The sequence below is a fragment of the Saccostrea echinata genome, unplaced genomic scaffold (genome assembly GCF_033153115.1).
Source record: "Saccostrea echinata isolate AGI-Se365-2 ecotype Australia unplaced genomic scaffold, CSIRO_AGI_Sech_v1 ptg000054l, whole genome shotgun sequence".
Lineage (NCBI taxonomy): Eukaryota > Metazoa > Mollusca > Bivalvia > Ostreida > Ostreidae > Saccostrea > Saccostrea echinata.
The window spans coordinates 16,653,465-16,676,437 of NW_026889803.1; the positions used below are offsets into that span (position 1 = coordinate 16,653,465).

At 32.9% G+C, this 22,973-nt stretch overlaps 2 protein-coding genes across 2 annotated transcripts; both read left to right on the forward strand.

Moving 5' to 3' along the window:
• The first annotated feature begins 160 nt into the window (after positions 1-160).
• LOC133204674 (microphthalmia-associated transcription factor-like) lies at positions 161-16,273 on the forward strand. The gene is made up of 7 exons (XM_061340419.1): positions 161-345; positions 13,310-13,552; positions 13,835-13,933; positions 14,186-14,327; positions 14,912-14,987; positions 15,551-15,698; positions 16,244-16,273. The coding sequence occupies exons 1-7, from the start codon at positions 178-180 to the stop codon at positions 16,271-16,273; spliced, it is 906 nt and encodes a 301-aa protein (XP_061196403.1). The 5' UTR covers positions 161-177.
• Positions 16,274-16,439: 166 nt separating this feature from the next.
• On the forward strand, positions 16,440-17,571 carry LOC133171538 (uncharacterized). The gene has a single exon (XM_061306305.1). It carries the CDS (start codon positions 16,449-16,451, stop codon positions 17,247-17,249), a length of 801 nt encoding a protein of 266 aa, XP_061162289.1. The 5' UTR covers positions 16,440-16,448; the 3' UTR covers positions 17,250-17,571.
• Positions 17,572-22,973: the final 5,402 nt, after the last annotated feature.

Sequence of the window (22,973 nt, forward strand, 5' to 3'; positions counted from 1 at the left end):
CAGTCTCCCACTTAAATTTTCTTACTTTCTGAACACACTTCTTCCTTGTGATTCGCTGATTGTATTATGGAATGCTTATTACAGTATTAAAAAGCATTTTCTATCTCAAATGGTCCAGCAAGAGAAAAAAATCCTGAAATAGTCAGTGGCAGAGAACGCATAGGATATCAATAGGCAATGGCCTCAATGTTTCAACCAAGCAAGGCATTAAAGGAAATTCGAAAACAGTTAAAACAATTGAATCAGCAATACAGAGAAGAATGTGAAATTAAAGAGATGGACAGAATCTCTGAAAAGAATAACAACAGTTCAGAGCAGCTTATTTTGTCAGGTTTTCCCAAAAAGGTATGTCTTTACCTTGCTATGAAAATATTTTAGAATGCTATAAAATGAAAAATTCATACATTATTTAAAAAAATAATAATAATGTCTGTTTCTTTGAATTCAAGATTAGAAAATAGTTTTTGTAAATAACTGGGAATGTTAAGGTATTGTGTTTATAATATTGCAAGTAGTTAATAAAATTACACTGAACAATGCTTTTACATTTTACAACTTTAAACATCAATTAAAGAAGTGTAAAATAATAAATTAAACTCATTACTTAGGATCTAATTATATCCATAATTTCATTTCATTTGCAATAAAAATGTCAAAAAAGAAGGAAAAAACACCTGTCTTGATAATATATATTTTTTCATAACATGTTTATTTTATTTTTAAAAATAATTTTACGTACACATCATATTTTTGAATATGCCTGAATTTAAAAAAAAAACATAGCTACATTTATCTTTAGGCAACCTAAAGCACAAATCTCGATTTTATTCTTATTAGGTTTACGATTGTACTGACGATCTTGTTCTTTATGATCTTTTCAGCATTCCGTGATATGTTGATTCTGTTATAAAACTGCATATGTCTGGTTCCCCCCCCCCCCCCAAATCTACACCCGGCTGCACTTAAATACATGTAATACCTATCAGTACTTTTCCTTTGATTTTAAAATTTAGATGTTTATTTCAACTTGCATTGCAAAATTTAAATACAAAAATACTTTCTTTGATGTGCAGAAATTTATAACGAACTTGACAAATTATCCTTATCAAGGACCCATTTAAAAGTATAATACCAATGAAGTTCTATTTTGACGTCAAAGTAATAAAAACAAGACTTAACGGTGAATAACTTCGATAAAAAATTAAAATTTGGATCATTTCAATACCTGGCGGTTAATGCGGTAAAGCAATAATATATATATAATAAACTCAGAATCGTTATGTGCTCAAAGCATTGCAAGTATTTATACTATTCTAATTTTCAAGATTTCAAATAATGTTAAGAAAATATGTCTATAACATTTTCTTCATTAATGAATGAGATGTTTATCAAAGTAAGTTCTAGAGAAGAAAAATAAGTAAAACTATAATCCCAATGCTGAGCACAATCCTGTTTCTGAATTGAATCTACATTTGTGCTAAGTTCTGTTAGAATTGGGAAAAAACTGTAGAAAGGAGCTATAGTAAGTACTTAAAAATGAGTACATGTAGTACCGTAGAATCAATGCTCAAAACTCAACAATCAATCAATCAATCAAAACTATGTATCTAGGTAGGTTGCAAATCATTTTGAGGAAAAAATTAGATTATTCTTAAAATAGGAGGATAATACACAAATCTTTTTTATTACTGTAAATCACTTTTTATTTGCAAGAACTTTATTTTCGAGTAATTGCTTGAGACGGTCTGCTTGCGAAAACTTTATTCTCGCGTATATTTTCATTAGTATAGATTGTAGTACAACAATACCAAGAGTTCGTCTCACTTGTACATGTAAACACCAGATACCTATCTCGAGAAAAAAAAGTGATCTACAGTATTTCAATGAACAAAACCAATACTGTATATCAAAGGAATAGATAGTCGATGGGGACTTCATTTGCTCATTATATAATTAGTTCTATTTTGAAATATAACTGCAAATAACAAATGTTTAATTTATTTTATAACATTATAATTCCAAGTTGTTCATCTCCCAAATCTACCTTTTTTACCGGTATTCCTGTCGTTTCGGTCCGTATAATGATTTTTCTTGAAGTATTTATATTGACTTGAGAAATGTTAATTTGTAAACGTCAACAAAATCCAGTAATGAAAATTACATCTAAACAGCTTATCTCTTAATTATTCTGTCCACTTGCTCTAAGTGTTGTAAATTCCACGGTAGAACCTGTGCAATGAGGAATATTTACATGATTTTTAACCAGTACGTGAGGGACCATTTTTATAAGCAGATACATGTATTTCTTTTACAGGGTTTTGAACTAACTTGTAATCCTTGGTAGCCATGTGGGCTACTGAACCTTGCAATTCTGGGGCCCACATCAAAATTTATTCGCCCGCAGATTATCACACCTACTGAATATAAAAACAACAACCCCGTTTTTCGTTGTTTCTTATCATGTGCTTCGTGTTTCTTTTCTATCCGTTGTAACATTATGCACGACTTATCTAAATTTGGCGTGGAACTCTTCTGTTTATGAAGATTGATATGCTCATTCAATATCATATATAGAGCACATGGCACGTTTTCATCCACAAATAACAACAGTACTTTTTGGTTTCTTGGGCTCATTGACCCATCGATGCCACATTGTGCCCGACACAATCACTTAGACGCTTTATGTATAAATACTTCTTACGGGTAATTATAAAGCACTTTACTGATTACGAAATTTTTCAAGAGAAAAATACAAACATTCGGACAGAATTGAAAAAACAAATATTTCTTATCGTAAATTTTCTAATCGCCAAGTGGGCAACTTGAACGTAATTTTAAGTCGCCCACATGGAACATTAGTCGCAAATTGCGAGTGGGCGACTGTTAATTTCAAACCCTGATTTTAGCGCAGTCAGAGTTAAAAAAGCAACAAAAAAAATTATGTGCTTCATTGCTGACCAACAAAAATAAGTAAAGAATTAATTTGACGCACGTTTTAATGGGTGGGGGTTGAATTTCACGTTGTTCCACATATATGTACTCGTAGTAAACCAACATGGCTTGTCCATGTGTCCAAACGAATTTCTGTCACAAGACCTATTTTATTTTCAAGTGTTAGATCATGTCGTGAAGATGTACAACAGTTTTGGGATTTTCGAAGGTTAAAATTTTATCACTGGCACACCTGCTTTATTTTTAGTAGTAGCAAAAAACGTTTCGAGTGCATGACCGTCAATTCCAGACGGACGTGCAGAAACCTAAAGTAATATTTATGCCTAATACGGTAGATAAAAGTACTTTCTAATTTGTCAATGAATTCTTTTCAACCCTTGTGGTTTAGTTATTCATTACAATTAATTCTTTATTTTTATGCATTTATGCAAGTACATGTAACATATTAATTGATTATTGCTTAACCGCCGAGTCGGCAATATTTCAGACACTTTTTGGCGCGTGACATATATTTTAATTTCTGGATGACTGATCAATTTCAAATTCTGAAATAGGTTTTCTTCATATAAAGCTTTTATTCAGACGCCGACCAAGCATGCAAAGAAGTTAACGATGCAAACTATCAGTCATAATGATCAAACTCCCTAGTAGGTAAAAATAAGTTCTTCCACGAAATATCAAACGTAGACCAAAAACCTGTAGCTCCATCTTTCAACACATATGCATTTTGAATGTTTTGGATGCTGCTTGTTTAGTTAAAGCAATCCTCACTCTTTGTGAAGAATTATCATTTTCGATTGCAGAACTTGGGGGGGGGGGGAGGGGTCATAATCCCCTCTCCGAGTTATTAAGTTCTTATATTAAAGTTACCAAAAAAAAGTTACCCAGAAAAAAAGTACATATTATTAGTTTATTTAATTTAATGAATCAATGAAATAAAATTCCACCAATAAACTTGTAAAGACATCAGCTATCAAACATCAGCGCATCACCCCCACCTCTGAATGAATCCAATGATTTCATTCTTTTATTTTTTCTTTCTTTGAAGGAAACCTGAAATCATCGGAGGATCAAAACTTTTGTGGATAATTAAATGAATATGCTTATCATTGTGAAAAATCGTTTATATATGCCTCGCTATTTGTGGGTTCACGTAGGAATACATAAGATAGTTATCAGAATGACCCATTTATTATAATACTACCTTGATTAAGTGCACATAAATTGTATACACTATTCATTAAGGTTCATAAAGCATCTGTTCACTCATATAAAATGTTTCTTTAACTCTTATCATTTTCCAAAAGAAATGTATTTTTTAAGTTAATTACAAACAATTATAACACAGCTTGGGGGGCGAAATTTAACAAAAAAGACACTTCAACTTGACAAATTATTAAAGGAATAATAGACATTCATCTCATTAAAAGTTATCTCCCTTAACAAGGTATCGATGAACCTTAATTGCTATCGAAAATAAAATGCATTCAATATTTATTTTCAACGTTTTATAAAGCTATCATGTAAACATTGTATTTCTGTTATATTTCTATTTCTTGACAGTCGTTGTTTCTTATTAAGATAATTATATATGTTTGAACGGTAGTCTGATTTTGTTATGCTATGGTCCGCCTTTTAAAGTTTCTATTTATCTATTATTGTTTCTTTTAGATTACAAATGTTTTGAACGTTAGCCCAGCTTCGTTGTCTTTGGTCATAATTGGTATCTAAAAGCGGAAGAGATTGTAAAATTAAAATGTTCTAGATACATATTCCGGATTTTTAAAAGTTATTTAATTGATTAACCCTAATAATGAAAAAAATAAGTTCCCATTTAAAAACTTCATAGATTCATTCTTCATAATATTTAAACCAAAACCAAAAGTTTTCTCCCGATTTATCGGCATTAAAGCACAAAAATCGAGTCCATAATTATTATATAGATATATAGATTCTTTGGATCGTCGCAAGTGACCGTTTATATTTTTGGACTAAGTATTTTAATTTTCTGAAATAAAGTCCATTTCTACGTCATTATTAACCCTTCAGTCATCAAACTTACATATATGCGATATACGGTGATACGTATTTAAAATAATGTTGCAAATAACCTTCCATGCACAGTTGTTGGATCAGTTAAGACTTTTTGAGCAGTTTTATTCTTAAATACTTAATATCCACGTTGTTACAAGTCTTTAGATTTTTTGAATTTGAATCTGGTTCAATTAATGTATGTCAAAGAAATAGTCTTTAAGTCTTAAGAGTCAAACAACGGAGTGTGGGTATTGGAAATGCTATTTTTGACTGTTGACAGACTTCTTATTTGCTTGGATTTTATTATTTTGTTATAATTGTTGTGTTTTTTTTCTTTCCAAAATTGTGTTTCTGAAATATTAATTGTCTCTTAGATCTTCCTCCACACTAAACGATAGTAAGTAACTAAACTTAGTATGTACATAATGGTAAGTTATTTTCATGTATAAAGTCGTCATGAAATATTTGGCCAAAAATATGATTTAATTCAGAAAAATCTAAAAGCAATCCTCCTAGAGCCTAACAATGACTTTAAGTTCTTCCATTCTAAAAGATAAATCTAGTGCCTATTTTTTTTTAGGTCACCTGAGTCATCCAGGTGACCTAATTGCTATATCTTTTCGTCCATCGTCGTCCGTCGTTCGTAAACTTTTGAACATTTTCAGCTTCTTCTCTGGAATCAGTGAACCAATTTCAACCAATTTTGGCATATAGCATCTATGGGTTAAGGGGAACAAATATTGTTAAATTAGTGGCCCCTGCCCCCCCCCCCAGGGGCCTGAGGGGTGGGGCCAAAACCATCAAAATTAATGCAATCTTTAAAAATCTTCTTCTTTACTCCTGGACATCAAGCAGTCAAACTGTTGGAATGATTGTAATAAGCATTGAGCTCGCTACTTAAATTCTGAAATTCATGGCCCAAGGGTCAGGGGTTCTGGTGCTAGGGCGGGGCTCTATTGATTGTATGAAGAAAATGCATTATTCCTGATAAAATCTCCTCCTCTGCTCCTGGGTATTCAGGAAACAAACTAAATGCATAGTTATGATGAGCAAGTGTGTCTCTTCCAAAATTGTGAATTTCATGGCCCCTGGGTCAGGGGTTCTGTAGTTAGGGTGGAGCTCTTTTGATTATATAGTGAAAATGCATTAATTCTTTGAAAATCTTCTTCTCTGCTCTTGGGTATTAAACAAACTAACTGAGTAATAGTTATGATTAGCAAGGATGCCTCTTCCAAAATTGTGAATTTCATGACCCCTGGGTCAGGGGTTCTGGTATTAGGGTGGGGCTTTATTGATCATATAGTGAAAATATATTAATACTCTGAATATCTTCTTCTCTGCTTCTGGGTATTAAACAAACTATCTGACTACATAGTTATGATAAGTAAGGATGCCTCTTCCAAAATTGTGAATTTCATGGCCCCTGGGTCAGGGGTTCTGGTGTTAGGGTGGGGATCTATTGATTATATAGTGAAAATCATTAATACTTTGAAAATCTTCTTCTCTGCTCCTGGGTATCAAACAAACTAACTGAGTACAAAGCAATGATGAACAAGGATGCCTCTTCCAAAATTGTGAATTTCATGGCCCCTGTGTCAGGGGTTCTGGTGTTAGGGCGGGGCTCTATTGATTACATAGTGAAAATGCATCAATACTTTGAAAAATTTTTTCTTTGCCCCTGGAGATTATTTTAACAAACAAAGTGCATGATTATGATAGGCAAGGATGCTTCTTCCAAAATTGTGATATATATTGCCCCAGTGTCAGGGGTTCTGATGGAAAGGGGGGGGGGGCTCTATTGATTATATAGTGAAAAAGCATAATATCTTTGAAAATGTTCTTTTCTGCTTCTGGTTATAAAGCAAAGAAACTAAGTGTATAGCTATGATGAGCAAGAGTTCTTCATTCAGAATTTTGGGTTTCATTGCCCCTGTGTCAGATGTTCTGGTGTAAGGGTGGGGCTCTATTGATATTATAATGAAAATGCATTAATTTTATTACATGTAATTAATCCTGTCTGCTCCTTAGTGTTGAGCAGATAAACAAATTTCATAGTTATGATGAATAAGGGTGTTTCTAATAGAAATTTTGAAACTTGTGGTCCCATCCCAGGGTCAAAGTTCTGGCATTACCGGGTGGGCTATTGATAATATAGTGGAAATGTGTTAATTCTTTGAAGTGCATAGTTATGATGCTGAGGGTCACTCTTCCAAATTTTTAAATTTCTTTACCCTGGGTCATGGGTTCTGGTGTTAGGGTAGGGCTGTGTTGAATCTGTAGTGAAAATGCATTATACATGTGAAATTCTTCTCTGCTTCTGGGCATATCAGAGGCAAACTGAGTAAAAGTTTTAATAAGCAAGGGTATTTTTACCAGATTTTGATTTGGTCAGGCAATCAGGTCCCGGGCAGGTTTCTACTAATTTTTATTCTACTGAGAGAAGTTTTCCCCTTTTCCATTCATTTTTGATAATTAATCACTGTAAATAATGTATTTGAAAGGTTAATAGAATAAGAGAATTATGCCAGAATTTTTATTTTATAATACAAAAAGTACTTTCTTAGTTTTAATGATCAGGTAGACATGTAAATAATAGATAAATAAAAATGAGACAAAAATGTCTTATTAAATGTTCTTCAAAGACCAAGACAGGTTAATGTGAGAGGTTATATTATGGCGTTGAAGATACATGTAGTACAGAAGCACTAAAAGTTTGTTAATAGTCTACATGGTGATAGTGATGAGAGGGGGACAGATTAGAACTTAAATTATGAGTTGTTACTGAATATTAGACTTATTATTTTGTTGATCCTGATCTTCCTACTTCTCTTGCTTTTGGGCAAAAAAGCTTCATCTATAAGTTGATTTTATACTCTGTGATCCTCTCAATTGTTGTATTATACTCAGGTGACCGTTAAGGCCCTTGGGCCTCTTGTTCAAATATAGCATTGATTCATAACAGTTTTGGTACTGATACTGTTGAGTGAATGAGAAACGTAACCTTGTACATGGTACATTTGAACTCAGTTCAAAAGTTTATCGTCCAGATTTTTGTTGTTCCCACGTAAATTATTCATACACATGTACTTCAACTTAATAAGTTCAGTAATCTGTGTCAAAATAGGATTTAATTCTTGTAAAGATATGCCGATAAGGGAGAAAATGAGTAAATATTTTAGCATAATTCTGCATAAAAGTGATTTATCTTCAGCATCCTTTAACTTTTTTGGAACTCAGATTGTGAATTGGGCATTATATACGAACAGGTCCTCAAGGTTAAATTTCGTACTACCTGATAGTTGGATTTTATTTAAATGTTACTACGGTACACTGCGCAAAGCAAACAGTTGTTAATCATATCTGTCTTCGTAACCTTCTATCACTTGCCTGTGATTTTATCCAAAAAAAAAAAAAAGATTCATTATGATACTACTTCTGAACTAAGAGAATTTAACAAGACTATAATTGATCTTTTTCTTTTCAAACTGCTTTATAAATAGTATATACATTCATCACTGGCTACAATATTTTCATACGAAATGTCTAAATAATGATGTTCAAACCAAAACCGGTATTAGAGTTTTATAATCTTATGAAATTACTTTTATATTGTTATAATATTATGTTGTAATTTTGTTTTTCTTCTGTAATATTTTGGTCATTTGTCAAAATTTTAAGAATCCACATTACATCATCATTATAAATAGTGGAAATGTGAAGAGGCTGTATTCTGTATTTTTTTTTTTAAATTTTTGTTATCAATTAAAAAAAAACAAACCAAAAGAAATTCACAAAAAGTATATATTATATAAAGACCAGTTTTATACAATTATATGTAAGATGTGAATTCTTATTTACTCTTACAGACAAGAGTTTTGACAGTTTCTGAATTGATGTTTAAGCCTTGTTTAAACTGATTTAAAAATAAAATGATAATAGTTTCTTTCAAAGGAAGACTGAAAAATGTTTCTGAAAATGTATAAAGTTTGATTTGTTTCACTTACATCAGTCAGTATTTTTCCCCAGAGTTTTCTTCCTTTACTTTTACAGTGTAGTCTTTTAGTACTTAGCAAAATATCCAAAACTTTGATCATGAATAGATATAAATATGAATAATGAAAAGGGTGAAGATATCGAACTGTGATCGATCTTAAAAAAATACATACAATACAAATTTGTGAACAGGGCATAACAAACGGACCCCCGGAAATTCCAGAGGTGGAATCAGGTACCTAGAAGAGTAAGCATCTCCTGTCGACCGGTCACAACCGTCGTTAGCCCTATGTATTGATCGGATAGACGGAATATTGCGTATCAAATTTAGTACAAAAACAAAAAATGAGCATTCTCTTGAGTATCGAATAAGTTAGGGGACATAAAAATCGTATGCAGTTATAACGGAATATCACAACATAAATAAGGAAAGCTGACAATGTTAAAGCTGAAGTCATCTCGTTTATCATACAATTTAGTTGTTATTAGCCCTTATCGTCTATACTCAGTTAAACATCCAAATCTGAAAGGGATGTGGCAAAGTTTGTGGCATCTTTTATTTCGAGTTCACTGGATATATCAGACGACATATGAATGAAAGTAAATATTTTAAGTTGATAAATCTGAATGAAACTTGAAGGCCACAGATAGTGTTTTCTTCTTCGCATATACGTAGAATTTTTTTTTTTCAAAGAATTCTGCTTCATATAGGAATATAAATATAGGTCGGCTAATATAGGTATATTCTAACAGTGTGATGAAAGACCTGGTCTCTAAAACTTGATTGATTGATCGTTGTTTTACGTCCCGTTTGAGAATTTTTCACTCATATAGAGAAGTCACGATATACTGGTTAAGGGCTTCAAATTTCTACCTTTACTCGGCACTCCTGGCTATTGAGCAGTAAGCTATCTTTATCGTGCCAGCATCTACCGTGACCAGGCCTCGGTTGTTTATTGATTGACTGATTGAATGTTGCTTTACGTCCCGTTTGAGAATTGTTCACTCATACAGGGAAGTCACCTTATACCGGTGAAGGGCTTCAAATTTAGATCTTTACTCGGCGCTCGGCACTTTGAAGTGAAAGTTAAGATTCTTTCGGATGAGACCTAAACAACCGAGGAGACCGTCACTGTAGCTAAGTCGGTTGATCGGAAGTTCGTGTGTTCGAAGCACGGCTAAACTAAGCGATAAAAAAAAAATAAGAAGCAACTGTTCCTTCGCCAAGCGCATGGCACTTTGAAGTGAAAGTTGCGGGTCCTTCAGATGAGACCATTCCGATGAAACCATTCCGAAAAAACCGAGGCCCCGTGTCAGGGTAGGCGTTGACACGACAAAGAACCCTTACTGCTCAAAGGCCCTAAGTACCGAGTAAAGGTCTTAATTTGAAGCCCTTTATCGGTATATGGTGACGTCTCTATATGAGTGAAAAATTCTCGAATGGGACGTTAAACAACATACAATCGTTCAATTCTTAGAAAGTGAACTGTGAGTATAAGATAGATTTCAAGACGTTGAATTAAAACCAAGTTCTTCTTAAATATAATTATAATAATGAGCTTTGTCACCCCCCTTTTTTTCACCTCTTCAAAGTTGTAATCGAAGATTCGGAGGCATATAGTTTTTGCATTTTCCGTCTGTCTGTTTGTCCACAAAACTTTTAAAGGATTTGGCCATATCTTTTAATTGATTGGAGCTATGGCTTTCATATTTCACATGTGTATTTCTTGTGTATTCCTTGTTTCTTTTTTTTTTTTTTTTTTGGCAAATTTAAGTATAAGGAACCGATTGGTTGAATCAGAATTATTATCTTTCGACTATGGTGTCCGGATAGGACCATTTGCAAAAGCTCAACAGCGCGCTAACACACAACACTCCATCATGCAAAACACGTCATCGCGCTTATACACAACGCGCCGTCGCGCTAACACGCTTTCAAACAACACGCTGTTGCGCTAACACAACTTTACACAACACGCTGTCGAGCTGTTACACAGCACGCAGTCGCGCTGACGCAACTTTACACAACACACTATCGCGCTGTCACACAACTCGCTAACACAACTTTAATTGTGAAAGCGCGACGGCGAGTTGTGTGTTAGCACGACGGCGTGTTGTGCGAACTTGTGTTAGCGTGACGGAGTGTTGTTCAATGATGTGTTAGCGCATTGGCGTGCTGTGTGTTAGCGTGACGGCGTGTTTTGTGTTCGCGACAGCGTGTTTTTCTGAACGCTGTTGGGCTTTTGCAAATGGCCCTATCCGGACACCATATTCGACACATGTGGTGGCTTGAAAAACCTGTGCTTGGCAACATCCATAATCACAAACACTAGCTTGCGTTCTACTGTTGAAGAATACAATTATGGACTTGCTCTAGCTTCTTTTAATCCTCCATTCAAAGGAAAGATTTCAAGGAAAACATCAGATTTCAAGGAAATTTTAGTGAGCATATGATCAAGAACTAATTGTTTATTAACGCAAGGTGAAAGTGGATCAAAAGAGACATCATGTAAATTAGGTCTTCTGTAAGATCTATATGTCCATGACTACGCCTACGTCTAGGTGTATTATAAAGTCTCATCATGTTCAAATTGGCACATCGTGGGCTTGAAAGATTCACTATATTATTAATGATTGTGGTCGTTGCCGCCATACGGAAGTACCGTTCCTATTTTCCTGATCCAGTATTCTTCTCGTCGTCTACATAAAGGAGTACTTAAAGTGGGACTAGTAGTTCGATGATATATTTTTTTCCAAAATTCTAACCCACATTTAAAGAATATAGTTATCAGGCGAATTGAAATTTTATAAAGATATTGTTGGTCCCCATTTTTTTTAATTTCAAACATTTGAACTGGCATTCTCTTTTTGAGTGAACCCTTTGACTGCATAATAAAAATCAGTCCGCAAAGAGTAGATTCAATTTCATAGACGTTTGAAGTTCTACAAGTCAATGATTCTCCAATTTTAGCATAAAAGTTAAACAAGCATTCTGAATTCCCTCAAAAATCCCCGAAACGGAACGAAAGACCAGCTCAATAGTTGAGAGCATCTTAAAAATGTTACGAAATCCAAGTGGGACAGACTGACTGAGAGATAAAAGGACAGACACACAGAGAAGTAGAGGTGAAAGAAAAGTATAGTTTCATCGAGGGGGACTGTCAAACTTCCCTAAACAAAAACTTACCAAGTGACGTAGAATACTGTAATTACTTGCAGAATTACGCAGCTATGTTAAGGCTTCCCGAAGCTTTAAAATGCGCTCAAAACATAATATGTCATTGCGAGGTCGGTTTTGGTTTTAATTTATAAGTATTGAACTTTAGTATTTCCAATTTATATAAAGGGTTTCCTCGGCTATATATTAGCATATTTGTTATGATATCACATGACTTTGTTGATCACGTGACGGTCATTTATAATTTTTTGAAGTGTTTCATATAAATCGCTTCGGCGCATCTGATTAACACAATAATTATTAACATTTTGTTATATAAATAAACTCATCGTATCCTTGTGTATCCGAAATGTGCTTGGGAAAAGTCATAGTATTACTTGGGTACAAAATATTTCCTGAGAAATTCAACTTACCTACAAATTTGAGGGTATTTTCCACACAATATCGTAATCTGTATTAAAACAAAGCCAACACACATTTTTCCCAAGCAAGATTCAGTTAGAGAACAAACTCTTCTTACAGATTTCTACAAAAATTCTCAGATTAATCCTCATTAATCACCTGCGCCAGACTCTTTTATACACACAAAATAAATTCTACCTCCCACCACGGGTAAAAAACAGAGTACATTTCAAAGTATATTTTTCATAAGCATTTTGAACATGATGAATTTCAATCAAGGGTAGGTAAGCGGTGTATTTTTAAAATATTCGGACATACAAGACTTAAAAAACCTTTAACGACCCGTTAATTTTGCAATAGCTATCTAACATTTTACATGCAGTTTGAAATAAAGTGTAAAGTTCATGACACTCTCCCCGTCATAACACCTCAAGTTTGCAGTGACCTGACGCCATTTTCCATTATGACGTCATATTTTGGTAGTTCAGAGATGTGAAGGCACAGAGTGCACTGTCATATTCTACGGGAAACCTTAACATACCTGCGTAATCCGATTGCTTGATAACTTCAAAACATAATTGTAAATTGTAAAAGTTGTTAGGCTATTTTATATTTACGCAGCAAAGAGACATGACTGGACAAAGTGCTAGGTCATCAATATTTCTACTTGCTTTATTTTGAGCAGAGATGCACATAAGATGAGTACGTAGAATTACCAATTATTGTTTATATACTTGATTCACTTTGTAGCAAACAACAGAAGAGGAAAAGGACCTTGGTGCATTGGAAAATAGAAGCAAGTTGGATACATTGCATTTCCAGACATTTTTGGAAGAAGCATGTGAACCTCCTGCTGATTTATCTGAGCACGTGGAGTCCGTGATTACAACAATGATAGAGAACTTAGAGAACAGCCCACAGGAATCAACATCTCAGGAGCTACATCAAATTAATACAGATATGGAAGACGAAGAAGAATGTAGTATTGATCAGGTAAATCAGGTTTTGAAATATGATGTGCATGAATTAATATGCTGTGTATGAAAATTAAAATGTATGCTTATACGAAGGTTGTTAGAAAAGTTTGATTTTTAAATTAAATACATGGAGTTATTAAAGCAGGGCATCATTGACTTGTTCACTTTTTCGTAATTGTTAAATCTGGAAACAAATATTGCAGACCAATTAAACGTTGTAAAACAGAGGGTCATCGTTGTTTATTCGGGTTTACACTGTACATAAGAAGTCGTTCACTCTATAATTTGCTCTTTTGAGGTGGACCACCTAATCGGTGATGTCATAAATTCAGTCCAGACTGATTCGTCATATGATGAAGATCTCCATTGTATTGAACAAGCCGTGGCATGTACAATAGTAGGTTATACAGTAACAAAATTTCTCAGTGTTGTATGGATTAAAAGAAACTTTAGTACTTGTCAGTAGATCAGATCGGGACCTATTTTTACAGAAGTGTTCACATAACTATTATATTTTTTTTTTTTTATAAATGCTAACCCATAAATTCTTTTTCTCATGTACATAAAATAGTAAGAATGAAAAAATCCTTACAATTTTAAAGATGTTAATTTTGAATATGAAAATAATTTCATCCTTTGTTTATTCCAGAGCAAAGTCAATCAAAAATGTTCTCTCGGAGCTACGGACAAATCGCTTTTGAAAGACAATCCTCAAACCGTTACATTTCTGTCAAAGAAAGAGGAACAATTGCGGAGGAAAGAGAGAATTAGAAAAGATAACCATAACATAAGTAAGCTATACATTATTCACACTTGTGCAAATCAGGCGGTTGGTGGAAACATTATTAAGAACTGTGTTTTTACCAGCATAAAAAGTCTTCAAATGATTAAAAAAAACTATTCAAAGTGCCAAGATTTTTTAAAACAATCAAACAAAACTAGACTTCATTTTTAAGTTATCTTGGAAGAAATGGAAGAAATGAAATAAGAATATATAGTTATAACAAAACATTCATAATCCAGCAATTGTATTTTAAATGAATATTTACATAGATGAACGTCATTTAAATTTATTCAATGTATATATGCTAAGGGTTAGTTTGCGTGGTGTGAAGAGACCCACGATTACATGTTCCCCACAAAATGTAAAATTTTAAATGTGTGACGACTTAACACTTCTTCAATCACGAAATTTAATCCCCATATCTTTTCATCAAATTACAGAAAAAAATGACCCCACGAAAATATGCGATTTCACAGAAAACAAACATCTGTGTGAATTTGTAAATAATATTTTTTCAAACATTACAACTGCATTTACTCGTCCCACATGATTTCATATAATCAACGGCCACATTATAATTTTTTTTACCAGTCGAACGAAGGCGAAGATACAAAATAAATGATAGAATTCAAGAATTGGCTGCACTTTTACCGCCAACAGTTCATCCGTGAGTATTTTTAAACTTATTCAGGACAATTTTAACTAAGTAATGTTTCTTTGGCTTTTTCCCTGGTTTATATAAGAAATATAGAAATCAACCCTACGAAAAGTGCATTTAGGAAAAATTTTTATTTGATGTAAGCATTGGTTACTGCATCATTGCAAATTTTTACGTGGAGCCATCACGGGAAAAAAAAATCTATTGGACAAAAAAAGTATTGCAGATGGACATCTACAACAGAAATAATTATGAGAGAAAAGTACATAGATTTAAGTGCAGACTCACAAGTTGATACTTAGATATTATTTTCAATAAATTTAACACTTTAAAAATTAAAGTTCTTCGTCTTTCAAATTCATTTTTAGAGATAACTTCCTTCTCGACTGTATTTTTCCATTGCAGAGATGGACGGTTTAAAAATTAAATTTGTTTTAACAATTTGATGTTTTGAATTTAAAAATTTTCAGAGAGAAGGCAAAATTTGTTTTTTCGATGAATCCCTCCTTCCTGCGTTGCCCATTTTTTATGCTCTTACGTGTTCTCTCCTTCAAAATTGTTCTTATTTTCAGAGCAATGAAACTGCATAAAGGATCAATTCTGAAAGCATCAGTGGATTACATAAAAGAATTGAAAAAAGACACATCTAGGCTCATTTTAGTTGAATCCAAACGTAAGGCAATGGACACAAAGTACCACAAAATGTTGTTAAAACTCTTTGTAAGTATTCTCATACATGTATGTTATCAATTCAACCTTTAAAATATATTTCTAAATGCAAGGCCAAATATTCCATTAAAAGTTGCAACGGGTCTACTATTCAATCATACAATGACATTCTAAACTTCAGCTCAAAAAATTACTCATATGTATCGTTTAAGTATTTTCGAAATTTTAGAAATGCAGGACTGAAAATTGCGAATGATCTGTACATCATAATTGCACTATAATACCTCATCGTAATATCTACTCTGTGGCAAAAAGAACTCTTTGACCGGTCGCAGTAGCCTAGTGGTAGGGCGCTCGCTTCGTGGTCTGGAGGTACTGAGTTCTTTTCTCGTTCTCCACGCCGCGTCTAAGAGACAAACGTAGATATAGACTAATCCAACTCAGTGTGGGCGAGAACCGAGAAAAAAGTGTCCGAGAATTTGTGATATTGGGATCAAAACGCCTAAAAAATTATTGGGACTTCCAACTCACTTCGACATATCCATATGGTATTCGGATATTGATACTCAAGAAATCGTGTTCAATGTATTTTTCAGAATGGAAAGAACGGCAAGTGGAATACTTGATATGAAATGGTGTCATACAGAATAATATTACAGTTATAATACTTCTGTAGTTTTAGGAATGATATTGATCATAGGCAAAAGACACTGGTATTGTATGACAATTCATATTTTTCAGGATGCTTTAATTTTCTTTAAAACTTTTTTTACCTTTCCATTTTAGAAACTAGAATTGGGAATGAAACTTTTAGAATTAAACGAAGAAAACGAAGAAAAAAGTTTCCAAGAGACCACAAAGAAAGGGTCTAAAAGAAATCATCCGGAATTTGATGCGATGGTGGAAGGAATGATGAAAAACACCTTGCAACAGCCACATAGGACACAAGAAAAATTTAAAGGTTTATCACTTGATCAACTCACGGTACTGGGCAGTAAAAGCGATGGTAAAAAGATAGCACCTCCTCTAGAAAACATTTCAAGAAATTCTACCAGAAAAAGATTGTCAATTAATAGCAATAAAAGCAAGATCTCCACTGAGCCGTCAAGCAGAGCATTGGCGCTGGAAATGAAATCATCAAGGAAGCACTCAAGCCTTAGATATGAGGATTATCTTGTAAATCGAGAGAACAGCAGTACTAAAAATCAGCCTCCTGAATTTACTGGAGATATGGAACAAAATGAAATGCATTTTATGATTCCCTTTCAAACAGAAACATTATCGAGTGAACAAGAAGGATTTTCAAAGCATCATCTTTCGTCCATGTCCGAATTAAATTCTGAACAATGCAGTCTCTTGCTAGATTTATTCGACTCAGATATTAATGTGTCCTTATTTCAATCCGAGACACATCCATGCTCCCCTGTGACTTTTGTTTCTTCAACTGATCAGTCAGAGGAAGACTGCTCGTCGCCTATTTTGTCGCCCCTTACCCAGACGACAAACATGCTGGAAGGACTACTTAGAACAAGCGACAGAGCCTCTTCGTCTTCGGAGTCACATTCCCTGGAGAATTCTATCGAGAGTTCAGGGACACATTGAATATCTTTAACGTGGTTTTCACCACGAACTTTTAACTTTGGAGAAATTTCATATACGATGCAATAAAGAAATTTTACTAATTGTAGTAATCATAGGATAAATCAAGGGCTGAAAGCCGCGTTCAATAGTTTTTCCATTTAGAAATGATGTCCAAAATAAATCAATGTTATGAATATGTAATTATTAGTGAAGTTTCAAGTCAATGTGAAAACATCCAATAACCGACTGAAAAATTGTGCAATAGTGATGTTTTTTGTATATAACATTTTAATTATGAATAAAAGACGATGGAATTAGAAGTCCAGTGTTCACTGCCTAATCTGTATACAGCAATACAGTTATATATATATATATATATATATATATATATATATATATATATATATATATATATATATATATATATATATATATATATATATAAGAGAGAGAGAGAGAAATTTGTTCTTTTCATACCTTGCACTACTATATATTATGTTTTACACCAGTGTCAGAATGAAATGGTTTGTAAAGGAAACTCGTGTAAGTAATATGATGTTGCGTGTTTTAATTTGATTTCATGGAACTGCAAAATCCCAGCATATTTTCATTTTATTTTTTACATGTTTGATATAAAAAAAACTAAGTGAATAAATCTATTTTAAACAAAATATATTATTTTAGTTCAATTTACTAGCTAAAAATTGTCTCTCGCGAAAGATGTTTGATAACCAGTTGTCACTCTACCGACAAACAGGTGGAACTTGGTAGACGACCATGCTTTTGAATGAAATCTGTTTTTAACCCTACTGATACTAAAATGTATTGATGAAAATGGTGAAGATAATGAGCAATGATCAATCTCATAAAACATATTAACAATGCAAAATCGAGACAAGGGCAATAAAAAATAAAACCACGGGCACCTTGAAACACCATAGGTATGATCAGGTGCCTAAAAGGAATTATCATCTATTCACCTCAGCCGTAAGACCTCGGTTTTAGCAGGTAAATGACAATCGGTAGTCAAAATAAGTATTAAAACAATAACTTAACAATTTTATGAAACATGTCAGTCAAAATTCGATCCAATGGTATGCTGCACTTTCATTAATATACTAGTAATTATAACGACCATAGAATTTGCGAATTTCTAACTTTTAACGAGACCGTTGGAACCCCTCAACTGATACGTCAGTAGTCTGCTTCAGTGTAAAAATTGATTGTACATAGAAAATACTCTTTCGTAGTATATCAGGTGGAAACATTGACGCTATATGCAGGTAATAATGGAATACTGCTACGTACATTTGTTGATATGGGAAGTTGACGATGGAAAAGATGAAATTATCCAATTTCTTGTATACCTCAGTCATTAGTTTTCTAAAACGTCTATATTCAGTAAATATTAAAGTGAAATTGATGGGCAGAATCTTTAATGTCTTTCATTTTTAGTTCAGTGGGATAAATCGAGTCGATATATCCATGAAATATAACTCAATATTGAAAAAAATTGTTAAAACGCTGTCTAAATGTTGAATGCTGTAGCTTCCTGTGTAAATGTAAATCATGAATTATGCACATGAATACAAAAACGGTATATTGGAACCTGTCTCCAACACTACATACATCAATGAGGAACTTCAGCATCTCTTAAATATCAACTTCAGAGTGCCTTTTCGTAAAATCAGGTGATTGTTAAAGCAATTTTCTAGATGACTAATCACACAATATGAATATTTCTGAGTTCAATTTTATTGAAGAAGTAGTTGTACATGTATAATGTCAAAAAGCCTGGGTTCTAAGTTACTAAGAGGAATGGTTGCATAAAGCGGTGAAAAATCATATATTTTGATACTGTTGATTTGGGGGGGACTGTTATTTCGAATTTTCTCAACATTCCTAGGAGTTTTTGAAAATCCATATTTGATTTGCAACATTTCCTGTACAGTTAGGACAGTTAGTCTGAAGTTTCTTCCTCACATCTATTACATGTAATACTCTTGAGAGGAGTAATGAGGGGCTTGAGAAAACATTTACTGGACCCTGCAGTCTTTGTAAGGCTAAAATATCGTTTTGATTTTAGGAAAGTCGAAAATTATACGATAGGCTATTAACTTATGATAAAGCTAAACACCTCGATATATTATACAGTATGTTATAATATGCTTTTAAATACGTACAATAGATTCCTTACCTAAGATAATGTACCCGGTTAAATTCAAGAATACTCTTTCATAAGCACAACGATTGGACCGATAGGAACTCGATATAATTATTTACATAAAGGGAATAAAATTTACATGGGTTTGAGAAAAAATGATACACAAAAAATCATTACAAATATGATCTATCTAAGGAATATATTTATTTACACTTTAAAATAAAGTGCAATTTTGTATGTTTTCAAAGTAGTTTTTGATAACATTGAAAAAATTAAGGAAATATAGTTCTCCACCTTTCCCTCCCGTGTCAAAAAGAGACTATATCAAAATTTTCAGTATTTTTTTTTCTTTCAAATATCTGGTTACTTTAACAAAAACAATAAATGGAGTTTCTGTAACAGAAGTTACTAGTATACCAGATGAACATTAACCTGATACACGTGTATTTGGTACAGATGGTTAAAAAATACTTAATGAACTTTTTTAATCATTGAGAATGTTCGGCAATGAACCTGAATTGGTTGGTTATAAAATGTCTGTGTGAATGAAAATTTGCATCAGATTCTCATAATTCACCTACAGACTAACAATGAAATTTAATTTTTTCTGTATCGACTTACTGAATCCACAATCTGAAATTTAAAATAGACTTCAATAGTGTATATAATTTACATTTTAATTTACTGAAATATTATGAAAAATACGGCAATATTTATTGTAGTTAACATGCTATACATCTGGGATTTTTTCTTTAAATGGCTATACAGTATTTTAATTAAAATGAATAATCATGTAGTAAATTTGGATATACATTTTGCTATTAAGTGACAACGATCTGTGATATTTTTTTTGTGATTTTCAAGTACAAATGGTGGTGTTTTGCAACAATTCTACTTTTTCATTCATTTCAAAAAATAAATCGCTTTGTTTGTCATCAACTTTTCAAAAAATCTAAATAAAATTATTAGAATATAATATCTTTTCATATTCAACATCGTTTTATTAGTTTATTGGGATAAAAAAAAAAATAATGGCATTATTTGTTATAAACTTTTTAAAAATCTAAATAAATTTATTAGAATTTAAAATCCTTTCATATTCATCGTTTTATTAGTTTGCTGCTGTGAAGGAGAAACTTTAGGAATACTGTGCTACAAAATAATTTTGAAAAAACTGAAAATAAATATATGTTGATTCTCAAAAAATCCAAAGCACTTCCAGATAATTTAAAATCACATTTCTCTCCTAATCACTAACATAAAACATATCACTTTTCAACACTGAACAATCATTCCTAGAGATCCGTTTTCCAACAATCTGCTGAAATTCCGATTTGAACAATAACTGTGCTACTTAATTAGCAATCCTATTTTTTTATATAAAGATCTAAATGAGAAGAAACTCGTGTTTTAGCCGCCCCCAATTCCACATTAAAATACAGCGTCGGCGATTTATTCATTGATAAGAGTTATTCTCATGTCATCTCGATATATGTCGAGCATGGTCGAGTACAGTCTGCTCTATTTACCTGAAGAATACAGAGGGTTCAATGCATATGCAACATGGAATGCACACTCCTCTTAGGCACCTGATCCCAACGCTGGTGTTTTCAAGGATTTTTGCATTATTCACGATTTTTATAGCTGCAAAAATTACGCATATTTTTTTTCCTTTATCAATTCAAAAGGCATGATTTATGGAAGGAAGTTAATAGTAACAAGAGTAAGAAATATACAAGCTCTAAAAGTTGCAAAATCTCGTGGTAATGCTTAGAAGAATTGGCAGTATATACGCAAAGCCTTTCAAAGACGCTTCTTTGGAAATTATGACAAATTTAGGATAGGATGAATTAAATAATCAAATTGCATACAATTGATGGAGTAGCCATTATCTGATTACCTTTTCCATGAATAATTCTTATTATAAAAAATTTAACGTTGTATAAAACTGATATTTTTTATAGTTTATCATGCAAATTTCATCGACCCTCTGACTTTCCATTTGTTCCCAATTCTTGTCCAATTTATTGCACAGAATGAACGACGTATTTTTCTTCCAGTATGGTCTCATGTTTCATTTTCCCTGACTTACAGCAATAGCATGTAATACTGTCAGCTGCTTCACACACAGGAATTAGTATGAGTGATAAATATTATATGAACAATTTATATATTATATATCTAATCAAAGTAATAAAATTCGGGGTATGAATAGACGGTAAATCATGTTTACAGCATATTTTATATCATTTAATAGACTTCTGAGCTCCATTATTGTTTTATTATCTTCATATTTCATTCAGCAGGATTTACCTATTTCTCATTATGTTACACCTGTAGTCATTTGTTTTTTTTACAATAATAAATATTCAAGAATCTTTGTTTATAATATTCTCGTGTGTAGAAATTAATGTTCTTCTTGAGAAAGTAATTTTTAGCGAACATCAAAAATATTTTATTAATTTCAGTAAAAATTATCAAAAGTGTGCAAAAGTACGTATCACTTGAATTTTAGCTGTTCACCTTTCTTCAATGCATTTTAGTCGCCCGCGTGGCGCAGTGGTTAGAGCGTCTGCTCTAGAGTCGCGAAGTAAGGAGTTGATCCTTACGTCGCGGGTTCGAATCCCACTGTGGGACGTGGAGACCGGTCCTTCGGATGAGACCGTATAAACCGAGGTCCCGTTTCGCAGTAGGTGCTGGCACGAAAAAGATCCCTCACTGCTCAATGGCCGTAAGTGCCGAGTATAGGACAAACTTTGCAGCTCTCCACCGGCAAGTGGTGGCGTCTCCATATGAGTGAAAAATTCTCGAGAGGGACGTTAAACAAAATACAATCAATCAATCAATGCATTTTATGCAGAAAAGAATGAAGTACGTAAATCATTTTGATTTACATTTTTTTTTTTACGTCAGATCTGAGGAAAGTTACTGACCGTATCGTTTTAATGAATTGAATTACCAATGTTTCATGAAAGATAATTGTCATAAGAAAATAAATTCTATTATCTTATTCTGTATATTTTACAAATTAATTCCTTACAATCTTTAAATACATGGAGCTGATAACTTTTATGAACATTTTTACGGTAAAACCATGAAAAAGTTCGCAAATTATTACGAAACTTTGTGGAGAGGTTCTACCTTCCACAAGTATTTTGAATCTCACTTTATTTTTTCAATCAATTCAATATGGATACCATAAAAAGCGTCACTTGTTATGTGTCCTTTCTAGCCAGTTTCCATTCATTTTTCTGAAGAAATATCACTCTCTTCAGCAAGAATATTTTACTTAGTTTCTTTTTTCTTTTGTTTTTTAGCATTACTTTTATCTTGTTTGAGGGTTTTTTGGTTATGATTTTTATTTGTTTGTTTGGGGTTTGTTTTTGTTTTTGTGTGCTTTTTTTTTGTTTTGTTTGTTTGTTTGTTTTGCCTTTTCTGGATTTCCATACAGGTTCATAAATTGTTATTCAAACACACCCTTGATTTGTACTCCCTTCCTGGAATTTCGTTATTGAAAATTTGGCATTAATATTCTCCACATTCTTGTGATATAGGAAGTCTTGAATACCCACTGGCAAACT

Bases quoted from the DNA above. Each gene is read 5' to 3' on its own strand.
- LOC133204674 (XM_061340419.1), top strand. From the start codon at position 178: ATGGCCTCAATGTTTCAACCAAGCAAGGCATTAAAGGAAATTCGAAAA. The intron at 14,988-15,550 runs GTGAGTATTTTT...TCTTATTTTCAG, and splicing joins TTACCGCCAACAGTTCATCC to AGCAATGAAACTGCATAAAG. The intron at 15,699-16,243 runs GTAAGTATTCTC...TGTATTTTTCAG, and splicing joins AAATGTTGTTAAAACTCTTT to AATGGAAAGAACGGCAAGTG.
- LOC133171538 (XM_061306305.1), top strand. From the start codon at position 16,449: ATGAAACTTTTAGAATTAAACGAAGAAAACGAAGAAAAAAGTTTCCAA.